This window comes from Mizuhopecten yessoensis, unplaced genomic scaffold (assembly GCF_002113885.1).
Source record: "Mizuhopecten yessoensis strain PY_sf001 unplaced genomic scaffold, ASM211388v2 scaffold4631, whole genome shotgun sequence".
Taxonomy (NCBI): Eukaryota; Metazoa; Mollusca; class Bivalvia; order Pectinida; family Pectinidae; genus Mizuhopecten; species Mizuhopecten yessoensis.
The window spans coordinates 1,838,982-1,854,909 of NW_018405643.1; the positions used below are offsets into that span (position 1 = coordinate 1,838,982).

Consider the following 15,928-nt stretch of genomic DNA (forward strand, 5'->3'; position numbering starts at 1 on the left):
CATTGCAGTCATGGTAAACGATGTTCTGTGCATTGTGGGGATTTAAGGAAATCGGGAACTTAAGTTCAGAGCAAATAACTTTGGGTGACGTCAATAGCGTGTGCCTTGCTAAGTTTGATGTTAAATAAGTATATCATTCTCAACAGTCACCATCTAAACAGTATTTGCACTATTCCGTCTTTTCGTATTGCAGAGTTATCTGCTCTTGTGAGCAGGTAAGGATTGTTACGTCATTTGTTTGTGAGAGTAATGTCATGAAACTTTGTTAAAACGACGTAATTTTCTCACACAAACTAATGACGTACATTATGTAACAACCAATACCTGCTCACAAGCGCAGATAACTCTGCAATACGAAAAGACGGAATTTGATTACGTCTGCAAGCATCTGTTTTCATACTCAGTCATTTTCTCTTGTTTGAACTAGTTTGGAAACTAATCATTCATAAAATAAGTATGTATGTATATCAATTTGTAGGAAACGAATTCTTCGGTTATTATGCATATGTTCTATTTTTAACCTTCTATTAAAGAAACTTCATAACCCCTGTATATAAGTTTGCATACAAAAACAGGAGACTGAGTATCCTAGATTTAGTAACCAGATCATAAACATCCAGACAAGTATTTTAAAGTGCATGTGTAAAGGTTGAACACACATCCTTAAATGAACCTCAGACACAAACATTGTCTAGTTATATCATTATTTATGAATCTCGTCCTACCTCAGAGATAAATGCAACCCTATTTTCAAAATTCAAAACATTTCTGATGTGCCACCCCTCTCCAATCCTCAAAATTATATGGGTTTGCTCACTCACATTCCCTGTACCCTAAGGCCTTGGAATATGTCACGAGGAAGTTGAAGCCTTAGTATGTATCATCTTATGTGTGTTATATGATTTAATGGATATCAAAAGAATTTAATTTGGGCGTCGCTCCTCTGTACTCTTCAAAGGACAGGTATTGGCATATCGATTGGTAATTTTTTGTTGAATGAAACCAATCAGATACTGCCCGCGTGTCTTCGAATTCGCCATGACATATTCAAGAGCATCCTCGATATCCAGGGGTTACGCTCACTTTCGCTCGGTTCAGTGTGCGCCAGCTTCTTGATGAGACAAGACTAGTTCAATCCTTTGATATACATCAAAAGAATCACGCGGTCAGGTAACGGTAAACATTGACAGGCTTTGAAGTCGGGCGACTCTGCTTTGTAATCTTCAAAGGACAGGTATCAGCCTAGCGATTGGTCAGGTTTTTTTTACCCGAGATCAATCAAACAGCTATCTTCGTGCCTTCAATTTTGCTATGACATATTCCAGGGGTGTAGAGAGCGAAAGTGAGCGTAACCCTTGGATATCGAGGATGAGATTTAGAGTAGTCTCTTGTTATCGGTATAACCCATAAACATTCATCACTCATACTTACATGTATGTTGACAAAAGGAGAAAGATGATCAGCTTCTTTGCAAAATATTTTATTTGTTGTAAATAAAAATGGAAAACACAATATCTATCAAAATATACATGATGCTCATTAAGATTGTAGAATGGGACACAACACATCTTTATTTACAAAAATAAATGTATAAACTATATATTACAAATTGTAAAATGATTAGAACAACCTTTTCCGTCTTTGCGTATTGCAGAGTTATCTTCTCCTGAGAGCAGGTATTGATTGTTACGTCATTGGTTTGTGTGAGAAAATTACGTCGTTTTCTCAAAAATTGCTGATGTAACTATCACATACAAATGACGTAACAATCCATATCTGCCCTCAGGAGAAGATAAATCTGCAATACGCAAAGACGGAATAACAATGTTAGCCTTCTCCGGTTTAACTGTTGCATGTTTCTTCAAATTATTTGTTTACATTATCCAGAAGTCTGTGGAAAGTTTAATCCAATAATTAAGAGAGAAAAAAGAAACGCTTACTTAAAAGGGAAATTTGTTAACAGTTTTTAGTAGCAGCTCACTTAACCACCAACAGGGTACAATGTCAGTCCGCCTATAGTTTGAAAAAAGCAAGATAAGCAAAATTCACTGAATTCATAGTTTCATAAACTTTAAACTTAAAACAGGCGCCTGTGTTACAACTTAACTTGGTTTGCCGTTTTTGCCAATTCAATCCATCACTCGACTCTAGGTTTCCTTTTCTACAAGTTGTATTTGCAGGTAAAATAGCAAGGTGGAGTGGAGTATCTGTGATACACAAGCGAGCAGTTCGAAATAAACAGGTATGGAAACAGCATCAAGGTATTTAGTACATCGTCAGTATGACTATAGTTTGAAAACAAAATGCAAGATAAGCACAATTTACTGATTTCATAATTTCCGAAATTTAAAACTTGATAATGTTTCAACTCAACTAGGTTCGCCTTTTTGGTCCATTTAATAAATCCCTAGACTCTTCTTTGTCCTTTCTGGTGATCTTTCGTTTAGAGGCTTGTTTTTTTCCTTGCTACAAGTTGCATTTCAAGGCAACATATGATACATAAGGAGCAGTCCGACAGATACATCTTAGTCCAATTATATTTTGATTTACTGAATTCATAATTTCTTGAACTTTAAACTTAACACCAGACGATTACTTTCAAAATAAAATGCTTCGTCTGTTGATCCGTTTAATTTTTTCCTATATCCTGTCTTATTCCCAATTGTCGATCTTTCGTTCAGAGACATGATTTCCCTTCGGGCTGATTGTATCCGGCGGTAACATAGCCAGGTAGAGAGGAGTATCTGCCCCTGAAATACACGAGTGAGCAGTCAAAAAATGTACAGGTGAATTCACAACAGATATCTTAAAGACATCCGTTACATTATTGTAACATTCATCACTTTTACAAAATAATGTCTTAACATGAAATCATTGAAAATTAAAATATCTTAAATAAATGGCAATTTTAACACGAATTTTAAAGGTTTAAATAAATGCATGCACTGTAGTAATTCTAAAAAAACAAGGATAAATTTTGGTTAAAATTTTCAGGTATGGGTACCACCACACAAGTTCCATAATCGTGAAAAGGAGTTTCATCTAAGAGCTTGATTTCGACTTTGAATTAATAGTTCTCGGTAAGAGTTACTGCCCTTGTAAAGGTATAATTCGCGGATAGCAACATTGATAAGAGTAGGGTTGGCAGTGTATAGGTTCCAAGTTCGATCCCTGATTGTATGTTTTCCCTGATTTTTTCCATTACTGAGATGGTGAGAGGAGTCAAATACTCTAATTCCACAAACAATACTACTGAAAAATGTATATAACACTTATATAAATATTTCATGATAGTAAAAATATAGATGTCAGAACTTGATGGTACTCTTTATCCAAAGGGGGTAATTCTTTTATAAAACACAGGTGTGGTGTAGCAGGTAACATACTTCCTTAAACATACGCAAGTCAGTACCAGCTAATATTATACGTGAACTTATTATAAGAAGTACATGTATTGAGTGAATAGGTTCGTCGAAGGAAGTAAAGGGAAATATTGTTCAGTTAAAAGACAGATATAACATGTCATAAAGAAGCATGTTACGGATAATTACACCTGTAAATTGTCGATATTAAACGCAAACTAATTTACAAATAATAGAATGTTCGTATTTACAATTTACAAGGGGGTCGAATAGATGTTTTTTGAAATTTCCAATAAACTAAAATCGGAGCAAACAAATGGTTTTCATTGTTAATTTTTTCTAAGATTATTAATTACATGGGTTATTTATTTATAATGCAAATTGTGAAGAATGCATTTATAATGATCTACAAACAAATCAGAGAGTTTTGAGTGCCAGCTCACCGCTCTGCAGTGAGAAGTAATTTTGTAACCATTTTGATGTGTACTAATAGCATTACCCAATACACACTTCAAACGTTGGACCCTCAGTCACAAAGATCAGAGGGACCTGGGAATTTGTTACAGCTATATTTGGACCTAAACTAAGGTGTTTAGAGTAATTTTACATGTTTTCGGTAAAAACGCCACCCCTGATTCTACTTATCATCGGGGTGGCATGCTTTCCGAAAATTGATATAAACCTCCCTAACGTGTACGATTACTCTAAACACCTTAGTCTAGGTACAAAAATAGCTGTAACAAATTCTCGGGTTTCTTTGAATAAGATGAAGAGTTCTACTCACCTTGATCGATAGTCTTTGTTCCTTTGTGTGATGTCATGTCAGTATCCACATAGCCCGGACAACACTGTAACATAACGTTACCTTATAAATAAATTATACTGACCACCACTGACCCCTCAAAAAAAATATCAAAAGGAAATTAAATTAATCAATAAATCATAAAAGTACAGATAAACAGTTATTCTTGTGAAAGGAAACAATAGTCATTTTCAAATAGCAGAGAAGTGTACACAATCGTTGCATTGGTAATTCGACCACAAGGAACCAGAACACTTAACATCTCCAGCATGCACCACACAGGCATACACACATATGGAGATATGAGCCAGGTGACATAGGACTAGTAGTTACCGCCTGATAAGGCAGCTCCTGCAAATTCCTCAAAATTGTATTGATTAATGTATATGTTAATTGTATTAATTGTATATCTATGTACTGTAAAGCGCTTAAGAGTGGCTTATGTTATCTAGATAGGGCGCTATATTAAATGCTGTATATTATTAGTATTTATTATTAAGATTGAGATCAACGAATCGATGTGTTTTAACAATAATTTTTCAGAAGATGAAAAGGGACAAAAAGACACAATAAATACATCTTTATGACCGTGATGTTACTCATCTGGCTGTAGTTATAGAATAAGGGCCGACCAAAGCTTTGCATATACAATGTTTAGTGTATATATTTTACACATCACATATATATATGGCTACTAATAATACAATTATATCATACTTTATAATTACTTACCGCGTTGACCACGAGGTCCGGCCTAGTGTCCTTGAGGAGCTCGCGCTGTTGGATGAGGGACATGGTAGTCACTCCGATCTTTGACGTCCCGTAGGCTGTGTTGGGCCAGCCCGCTGTCTGGTGAGAATCTGTTTTGGTTGCGCTAGGATGGGATGAAATTAAAAATCCATTTAATCAATATATCTTTAAATCATACAGACCTGGGGCCATGAAACATCCAGACACATGACATGTCTAAATTCGATTTTCCAAATTGTATGAACCCCATAAAAATACAACATTTGTTTTACACATAAATACAATTAAATCAGATTGTTTGTTGGGTTTTTTTGTTTTTTTTACCAGGAGTAATATATATTGCCTGTCAACCGAACTTCAGACAGATGTTAAGACTCTGTAAAGATTCAGAAGTCTGCTATAGGTACAGTAAGTACTCCAGGGAATACGCTCACTTTGTATGCATCCTTCTAAATTTCTATGCACATATATCTTATCATTATTTTCTTCCTCTTACATGTATGTATTCATACATCCGATATGTAAATAGCAAACAAGGAGAGAATACCGAATCGTGAACAAAACCATCATTCGAACTCAAAATCGATAAAATTAGAGCAAAATATGACGCAGGGAAGGATATAAGTTAAAATTTTGTTTCTGTATTTATTTTCAACTTTGAGCGTGGATGGTTTGTATGTAAACCGCAAAAAAATAAATAAAAAAATATACTAAACCTAAGTATTAACAAAACTATAATTCGAACAAAAAATCGATAAAACTACGGCAAAATATTTTATACTTCGAATGTGGATGGTTTGAATACTATGTATACCGGACATGATCGGCGACACAGATAAGAGATACTTACTCCACAAACTCCTGCATAAGAACTTTCAGGGCGGCCATAGACAGGTTAGGATCAACAAATTGTTTCCTCAAATTAGCACTACACTTTTTCAATCCCATTGGTGCAACCATGCTAGAGACGTTGACAACTCTGTAAGATAAAATAAACATACGAGGTTATGTTTGGGACATGAAACATATAACAAACTCTGCTACTACAAACAGCCATAAAGCGTCTCTGCTACTACATGTACAAACAGCAATAAAGCGTCTCTGCTACTACAAACAGCCATAAAGCGTCTCTGCTACTACAAACAGTCATAAAGCGTCTCTGCTACTATAAACAGTTATAAAGCGTCTCTGCCACTACACACAGCCATAAAGCGTCTCTGCTACTACAAACAGCCAAAAAGCGTCTCTGCTACTACAAAACAGTCATTAAGCGTCTCTGCTACTACAAACAGCTATAAAGCGTCTCTGCTACTACAAAAAGCCATACAGCGTCTCTGCTACTACAAACAGCCATAACGCGTCTTTGCTACTGCAAACAGCCATAACGCGTCTTTGCTACTACCATCAGACATAAAGCGTCTCTGTTATCAGCATATATGGTCAGCTCCGTCCTGATACTCTGTTAAAGAAGGTCGCTACCTGACACACTAAATTTCTTTTAGGATGGAGAGGAATAGCTAGCTGACGTCTAATTTTCCTTTTTGGGAACTTGCATATATGTCCGTGTAATGGGGCTATGGTCATAAGTTAGTCTACTCCCTGTCACAGTGTTGAGTCTACTCCCTGTCACAGTGTTGAGTCTACTTCCTGTCACAGTGTTGAGTCTACTTCCTGTCACAGTGTTGAGTCTACTTCCTGTCACAGTGTTGAGTCTACTCCCTGTCACAGTGTTGAGTCTACTTCCTGTCCCAGTGTTGAGTCTACTTCCTGTCACAGTGTTGAGTCTACTTCCTGTCACAGTGTTGAGTCTACTTCCTGTCACAGTGTTGAGTCTACTTCCTGTCACAGTGTTGAGTCTACTTCCTGTCACAGTGTTGAGTCTACTTCCTGTCACAGTGTTGAGTCTACTTCCTGTCACAGTGTTGAGTCTACTTCCTGTCACAGTGTTGAGTCTACTTCCTGTCACAGTGTTGAGTCTACTTCCTGTCACAGTGTTGAGTCTACTTCCTGTCACAGTGTTGAGTCTACTTCCTGTCACAGTGTTGAGTCTACTTCCTGTCACAGTGTTGAGTCTACTTCCTGTCACAGTGTTGAGTCTACTTCCTGTCACAGTGTTGAGTCTACTTCCTGTCACAGTGTTGAGTCTACTTCCTGTCACAGTGTTGAGTCTACTTCCTGTCACAGTGTTGAGTCTACTTCCTGTCACAGTGTTGAGTCTACTTCCTGTCACAGTGTTGAGTCTACTTCCTGTCACAGTGTTGAGTCTACTTCCTGTCACAGTGTTGAGTCTACTTCCTGTCACAGTGTTGAGTCTACTTCCTGTCACAGTGTTGAGTCTACTTCCTGTCACAGTGTTGAGTCTACTTCCTGTCACAGTGTTGAGTCTACTTCCTGTCACAGTGTTGAGTCTACTTCCTGTCACAGTGTTGAGTCTACTTCCTGTCACAGTGTTGAGTCTACTTCCTGTCACAGTGTTGAGTCTACTTCCTGTCACAGTGTTGAGTCTACTTCCTGTCACAGTGTTGAGTCTACTTCCTGTCACAGTGTTGAGTCTACTTCCTGTCACAGTGTTGAGTCTACTTCCTGTCACAGTGTTGAGTCTACTTCCTGTCACAGTGTTGAGTCTACTTCCTGTCACAGTGTTGAGTCTACTTCCTGTCACAGTGTTGAGTCTACTTCCTGTCACAGTGTTGAGTCTACTTCCTGTCACAGTGTTGAGTCTACTTCCTGTCACAGTGTTGAGTCTACTTCCTGTCACAGTGTTGAGTCTACTTCCTGTCACAGTGTTGAGTCTACTTCCTGTCACAGTGTTGAGTCTACTTCCTGTCACAGTGTTGAGTCTACTTCCTGTCACAGTGTTGAGTCTACTTCCTGTCACAGTGTTGAGTCTACTTCCTGTCACAGTGTTGAGTCTACTTCCTGTCACAGTGTTGAGTCTACTTCCTGTCACAGTGTTGAGTCTACTTCCTGTCACAGTGTTGAGTCTACTTCCTGTCACAGTGTTGAGTCTACTTCCTGTCACAGTGTTGAGTCTACTTCCTGTCACAGTGTTGAGTCTACTTCCTGTCACAGTGTTGAGTCTACTTCCTGTCACAGTGTTGAGTCTACTTCCTGTCACAGTGTTGAGTCTACTTCCTGTCACAGTGTTGAGTCTACTTCCTGTCACAGTGTTGAGTCTACTTCCTGTCACAGTGTTGAGTCTACTTCCTGTCACAGTGTTGAGTCTACTTCCTGTCACAGTGTTGAGTCTACTTCCTGTCACAGTGTTGAGTCTACTTCCTGTCACAGTGTTGAGTCTACTTCCTGTCACAGTGTTGAGTCTACTTCCTGTCACAGTGTTGAGTCTACTTCCTGTCACAGTGTTGAGTCTACTTCCTGTCACAGTGTTGAGTCTACTTCCTGTCACAGTGTTGAGTCTACTTCCTGTCACAGTGTTGAGTCTACTTCCTGTCACAGTGTTGAGTCTACTTCCTGTCACAGTGTTGAGTCTACTTCCTGTCACAGTGTTGAGTCTACTTCCTGTCACAGTGTTGAGTCTACTTCCTGTCACAGTGTTGAGTCTACTTCCTGTCACAGTGTTGAGTCTACTTCCTGTCACAGTGTTGAGTCTACTTCCTGTCACAGTGTTGAGTCTACTTCCTGTCACAGTGTTGAGTCTACTCCCTGTCACAGTGTTGAGTCTACTCCCTGCCACAGTGTTGAGTCTACTTCCTGTCACAGTGTGGAGTCTTCTTTCTGTCACAGTGTTGAGTCAAATTCCTGTCACAGTGTGGAGTCTACGTTCTGTCACAGTGTTGAGTCTACTATTGTCACAGTGTGGAGTCTACTCCCTGCCACAGTGTTGAGTCTACTTCTTGTCACAGTGTTGAGTCTAATCCATGTCAAAGTATTGAGTCTACTCCCTGTCAGTGTTGAGTCTAATCCCTGTCACAGCGGTGAGTCTACTTCTTGTCACAGTGTGGAGTCTACTTTTGTCACAGTGTTGAGTCTACTTCCTGTCACAGTGTGGAGTATACTTTCTGTCACAGTGTGGAGTCTACTTCCTGTCACAGTGTGGAGTCTACTTTCTGTCACAGTGTTGAGATTAATAAAACACATTTTTCTCTTTTGATGAAGCTTCGATCAGTTTCTTTTCCTTATGCTAGTCATTTTATGTCTGATAATTTACAAATTGTATCACATCCAGCGTCACTAATACATATGTACCTTGCGTGTGGCCGAAGTATTGGGAATAGTGCTTCACACACGTCAAGCGTTCCTGTAAAGTTGGTTCGAACGGAGACCTCGGCCTGTTCCGCAAACGGAGCCGTAGATGCACCCTGAAATGTACGTACACTGTATATGTAGCATGATATCGTTTATACTCGACATCGCGGTCATATTAAGTTTAAATAACGAAAATATACAGCTGTCATAAAATTAGCTCACGTTTCAAGGTCGAGGAATTAAAAAAAAATACTTTAATTTTTTTTATGAAACATGTTTTATCGTCTAATATTTATCTTTCTTGTTTGCACGGATAGAATTATGCAATATATCCTAATGTAGGAAGAAACCAGAGTACCAAGGGAAAAGAACACGGGGTCGGGCAGGTGACCCAAAATCTTTTCAGGTCATATCGGGGAATCGAACCCCGGTTGTCTTCGTGCGCTTTCCACTGCGCCTTCCGGCTGTCTTGATGACAGGCGCGTGCGCTATCCGATGCAATACTACGCCACACGACTACCAAATTAATTTGAGCTTAGTTCATAAAACTTGGTATTGGAATTATTGGTGATTATTTTGTGAAGTTTTGTTTGCTCAAAACACTCACATGGAGTGAGTTTGTTAAAGAATACCTTCAATAACCATCGATCTGCTCTAAAATTCAATTTCATTTTGAAAAAAAAAATGTAAAATCTATTTCCCATTTGCAATAAAAGCGATGGAAAATGAGCTGCTTGTAACTTAAAGATGGACAATAACTATTTTTTTTAAAATCATATACATTGTTAGAGGATCTGACAGGAGTGTTTATGGAATATTGAATTTATTAAACGAGTTTATTAATTTCATATGAAGTTAACAAACGAGTTTGATAAATTCAATACTACATAAACACGAGTGTTAGATTCTATTTATTATATTATTAGAGAAATACCACTACATAATCGTCTCTACTTTATACGACGACTGACGAAAGGCCTCTACATGTATTATTTTTGGAGCTGGCTGAGCCACAACAAATAGTTCCAGTAACCTCTCCCTGGAAAACCTTTTACATTCATCAATTAATGTTTTAATAATTATCATTACAACATTGATAATGATTTTTATATTAAAACCAATTGAATAGGCCTAGCGTTTACGAAAATAGTAGGGACGTCACATATTTTGACACAACGGCACGTGCACTGTCAATGTAAAGGTCATCATACATGTAATACATATCATCGAAGTCGACACTTTTCAAATGTTTACTGGGACTGGGGGTGACTGTCACTTTCAATAATACGGGCGTATTTTTTGGGAGAGGGCCTTTGGTGAATGGGAACCTCGATGTTTCCGCCTGTCATCGAGCCAGAAAATATACCGTGGAATCTGCCATGAAACCGGAACACTGATGAAGTTGACCGGCTACATGCGGTTGCCACTGATTGTGTGTGCGAGAAGTTGAAGTAGAATTTGAACATGCTCGAATACTTTGAATCTGTGTAAAGTATTCGTGATATCTCTTTGTGTCGATTTGTGTTGATGAGAGAAAATATGTTTATGGATGAAATATTTTGAAACCCCTCTGCCGCTGTCATCAATGCAAACAATATCTGCGGTAACTAGGTTAGTCATATTGTAGTGCGTAGGAATATGATCTGATTCCCACGGTGGCAAGACTCATTTGCATGGTAATTGTACGTGCACTACGTGCATAGTATATCGTGTTTATTGAACGGCAATATTGCACGGAAATAGCCTGTATTATATAATAAATATATAAATATCGGGTGCTCTGAAAATTCGACTTGATGTTGTCCACACTTACTGAAAACATCATTTAGTACATATGTATATATATTACCCAACGTGTGATAGAGGACGGAATTTCCCAATCACGTCGCTAAACGATAACCTAAACGAGAACAGATTTGAATACACATCTATCGGCACAGCTTTTGATCGACATAAATGAGAAAAATGTACCACTAGCGATACCAGATGGTAGAGAAACATTACTTTGTAGGCCACACCAGCGTTGTTGACCAGTAAGTCCAGCCCTCCGTACTTGTCCTCCAGGAATGTTTTCAGGTCAGCGATGGTTTTCGGCTTTGTGATGTCCAGAATGTGAAACTTAGGGTGCAAGCCCTCCTTTTCCAGGTCCGCTACGGCTTTAAGACCAAGGTCTTCATTTCTAGCTGAATAAACATTGTATACAAATTATGTTCATTTGTCGTTTTGTTACAATAACGAATTGAAACTTAGCAGAAATAGAAAAGAAAACAGACGGAGATTTTTTTTTTCTAACACGACCTACATTTACATGATATACACATACAACAGATAAATTGTAATTTTTGTTTAAAATTTTAAAAACTTAAAATATCTTTCATAAATGTTAATCTGCAGTAAGACCAACCATGCAGCATATCGTTATCTATAATGATGTCAATCTGGCCGGATATTGATTCTTTCAATTGTATTTAAACATTGAAACCTTATTTATAAATTAATATGAGCCACTTTGGTAAAATGAAACAAGAGGCCCAGAGGGCCAGTATCGCTCACCTGGATATGTTTAAAGTACTTAATATGAGGTCAAGATATAGCACTCCATTGTAGGTACTGTTTGTACATTATGAAATTTCAGAAAGATCAATCCAGTATCTCTGGAGATATAGCAGGAACAAACTTCAAATGTCACAATCCAAGACGGCGGCCTGGTGGCCATCTTGTTTTAATGAATACACGCAGGCACTACTAGACAAATTTGATGGAGACAGAATTGGGATAAATCCTCCGTTTATACAAAATAGAACTTACCCTTGGCCTGAGGATGTTCCAGTCCGTATTGACATGAAATCCCTTACTCCCTATGGTAGACTGAAGCAGAATCTTAAAGGTTTTACCCCTATTTCCCCGCTCATCTGCCTCCAGGGAGGGGAGGTTACGGGGGTTACGACTGTTTCTACAAAATCGAGTGTCCTTGGTCCAAGGATGTTCCAGACCAAATTTAGTTAAAATGTTTTAAAGGAAAAGTTGACGGACGGACGGACGCTGCGCCAGGAGGTCAGCTAAAAAATCACTGAAACTTGCAACTTAAGTCTATATGAAACTTGAATCTCACCTGTTAAAAAGACATCACCCTTGAACTGTTTACAAAGTCCGCGTACTATGGCAAATCCTATGCCTTTGTTGGACCCAGACACCTTAAAAATATCAAAACGACGAAACATTGTTACCTCCCATTACTACATGTACATGTTCACGCATGTATATTGACACTTTCGTATAAGTTCGATGTATTGTGTCATTTTTTTGTAATATGTACACATACATAAAGTATATATATCACTTAGAATACAACTGAATAACAAAGAGTATACAGTCTATCCAGTTCACGTGTTAGTTGTAACACTTCCAGATGAATGGGTCTAGTCCGTGATAATCGCAATATTGGTTAGTGTCATACCCGCAGCTAGCCTCACAGTGACGAGCTTACGCTTATGGATCCAGGAGTACAGTTTATATTGGACAAGGACACGTGTATGATATCACCTATTATATATAACATTGACAATGAAATACAATGAGAATTATAAAATAACGAAGCACTTACCACAGCTACAAGGTTGTTTCCACTCATCGTGCCAGTTTTTAATGTAACGACGGCAGAGTTGTCTCCCTTGCTTTACATAATACATTTTAAGGATGCGTAATCGTTGAAAATCCGTTGGTTAAAAATATCAAACTATATACATTTAAAATATATATGGGACAAAGAAGTAATTTCAACATTTAAAATACATATATTGTAACTAAATGAAGGTAATAAAATTTATATACTTATATATATTTACAACAGACATAAGTACACTTTTACAAGACAGGCGCATAAAATAAGAAAAATATCACTGCATCTCATTAGGTGCAAAATATGTACCAACATTAAACAAATGCAGTCTACTACATAACAGTCTATACAATATCAGTCTGAGACGACAAAACACGTGTTTGTCAGAGTATACATTGCCACAGCATCCTATTTGGAAAACATGCGTAACATTTAAATAAATTTTAAGAATGGACGAGGAATGGATCTCTATTAAATACCACAGAAAGAACTATATATTACTTTGTCGACATTAGTTATAAACAAATCTTAAGAAAATAGCAATAAAAAAAATACAGTAAAATATTACATACAGTACATATATATATATTATGTTTATGTATATGGGTCAAAGAAGTAATATAGACGGTAAAATCCCATATAACACTGGATCCTAATGGAGGTATGTCCGTCGGATACGAATTACTTAAAATAGTACATGTATATGGGGCAAAGAAGTAATTCCAACAGTGTGGACAAGTTTAGGTTGTCAAATTTTCGGAGCGATCCGCTCCTTTGTCAAGACACAGTGTAACAGAACAGTTACATGTACATATGCATCATATTACATAAAGATAGAACTGATATACTACAATTGAAAATATAGCTATATGTATATATACATTGTAGGTCTTGGGGAGAAGGAATGGCTCGACGTATTTGTACAAGTGTGAACCGGACGCAGTATTTGAGAGTTTCATAGACACTTGTATAAATGAACAGGACGTGGCATAATTGAAAGATTTTGATAGACACACTATACATTGTAGGTGTTTACAGGACGTGGTATAATTAAGATAGTTTAATAGATACACTGTACGTGTATTCAGGACGTGGTATAGTTGAAAGATTTTGATAGACACACTATACACTGTAGGTGTCTACAGGACGTGGTATAATTAAGAGAGTTTAAAAGATACACCGTACACTGAACGTGTATACAGGACGTGGAAAAATTGAAAGACTTTGATAGATACACTGTACACTGTACGTGTATACAGGACGTGGTAAAATTGAAAGACTTTGATAAATATACTGTATACTGTACGTGTATACAGGACGTGATATAATCAAGAGACTGTAATAGATACACTGTACACTCTACGTGTTTACAGATCGTGGTATAATTGAGAGACTTTGAAAAATATACTGTACACTGAACGTGTATACAGGACGTGGTATAACTGAGAGGGTTTAATAAATACAATGTACACTGTACGGGGATACAGGACATGGGATAACTGAGAGGGGTTAATAAATACACTGTAAACTGCACGTGTATACAGGGCATGGCATAACTGAGAGGGGTTAATAGATACACTGTACACTGAACGTGTATACAGGACGAGGTATAACTGAGAGGGTTTAATAGATACACTGTACACTGCACGTGTGTACAGGACAAGGTATAACTGAGAGGGTTTAATAGATACACTGTACACTGTACGTGTATACAGGACATGGTATAACCGAGAGGGTTTAATAAATACACTGTACGTGTATACAGGACATGGTATAACTGAGAGGGTTTAAAAAATACACTGTACACTGCACGTGTATACAGGGCATGGTATAACTGAGAGGGTTTAATCGATACACTGTACGTGTATACAGGACATGGGATAAATGAGAGGGCTTTGGGAATACATTGTACACTGAACGTGTATACAGGACATGGTATAACTGAGAGGGTTTAATGAATGCATTGCACACTGTACGTGTATACATGACATGGTATAATTGAGAGGGTTTAATAAATACACTGTACACTGTACGTGTATACAGGACATGGTATAACTGAGAGGGTTTAATCGATACACTGTACATTGTACGTGTATACATGACATGGTATAACTGAGAGGGTTTAATCGATACACTGTACATTGTACGTGTATACATGACATGGTATAACTGAGAGGGTTTAATCGATACACTGTACATTGTACGTGTATACATGACATGGTATAACTGAGAGGGTTTAATAGATACACTGTACATTGTACGTGTATACAGGACATGGTATAACTGAGAGGGTTTAATAAATACACTGTACGTGTATACAGGACATGGTATAACTGAGAGGGGTTAATAAATACATTGTACACTGTACGTGTATACAGGACGTGGTATAACTGAGAGGGTTTAATGAATGCATTGCACACTGTACGTGTATACATGACATGGTATAATTGAGAGGGTTTAATAAATACACTGTACACTGCACGTGTATACAGGACAAAGTATAACTGAGAGGGTTTAATAGATACACTGTACATTGTACGTGTATACAGGACATGGTATAACTGAGAGGGTTTAATAGATACACTGTACATTGTACGTGTATACAGGACATGGTATAACTGAGAGGGTTTAATCGATACACTGTACGTGTATACAGGACATGGTATAACTGAGAGGGGTTAATGAATACATTGTACACTGTACGTGTATACAGGACGTGGTATAACTGAGAGGGTTTAATGAATGCATTGCACACTGTACGTGTATACATGACATGGTATAGTTGAGAGGGTTTAATAAATACACTGTACACTGCACGTGTATACAGGACAAAGTATAACTTAGAGGGTTTTACTAATACACTTTACACTGCACGTGTATACAGGACATGGTATAACTGAGAGGGTTTAATAGATACACTGTACATTGTACGTGTATACAGGACATGGTATAACTGAGAGGGTTTAATCGATACACTGTACGTGTATACAGGACATGGTATAACTTAGAGGGTTTTACTAATACACTTTACACTGCACGTGTATACAGGACATGGTATAACTGAGAGGGTTTAACTAATACACTTTACACTGCACGTGTATACAGGACATGGTATAACTGAGAGGGTTTAATGAATACATTGTACACTGTACGTGTATACAGGACATGGTATAACTGAGAGGGTTTAAT

At 37.7% G+C, this 15,928-nt stretch overlaps 1 protein-coding gene across 1 annotated transcript; it reads right to left on the reverse strand.

Moving 5' to 3' along the window:
• Positions 1–1,464: 1,464 nt before the first annotated feature.
• Positions 1,465–12,828, reverse strand: LOC110449546 (carbonyl reductase [NADPH] 1-like). Its single transcript, XM_021496494.1, has 8 exons — positions 12,725–12,828; positions 12,233–12,314; positions 11,125–11,303; positions 9,121–9,233; positions 5,765–5,893; positions 4,897–5,038; positions 4,147–4,210; positions 1,465–2,750 (listed from the first exon to the last, which is right to left on the reverse strand). Exons 1-8 carry the CDS (start codon positions 12,749–12,751, stop codon positions 2,653–2,655), a joined length of 834 nt encoding a protein of 277 aa, XP_021352169.1. The 5' UTR covers positions 12,752–12,828; the 3' UTR covers positions 1,465–2,652.
• Positions 12,829–15,928: the final 3,100 nt, after the last annotated feature.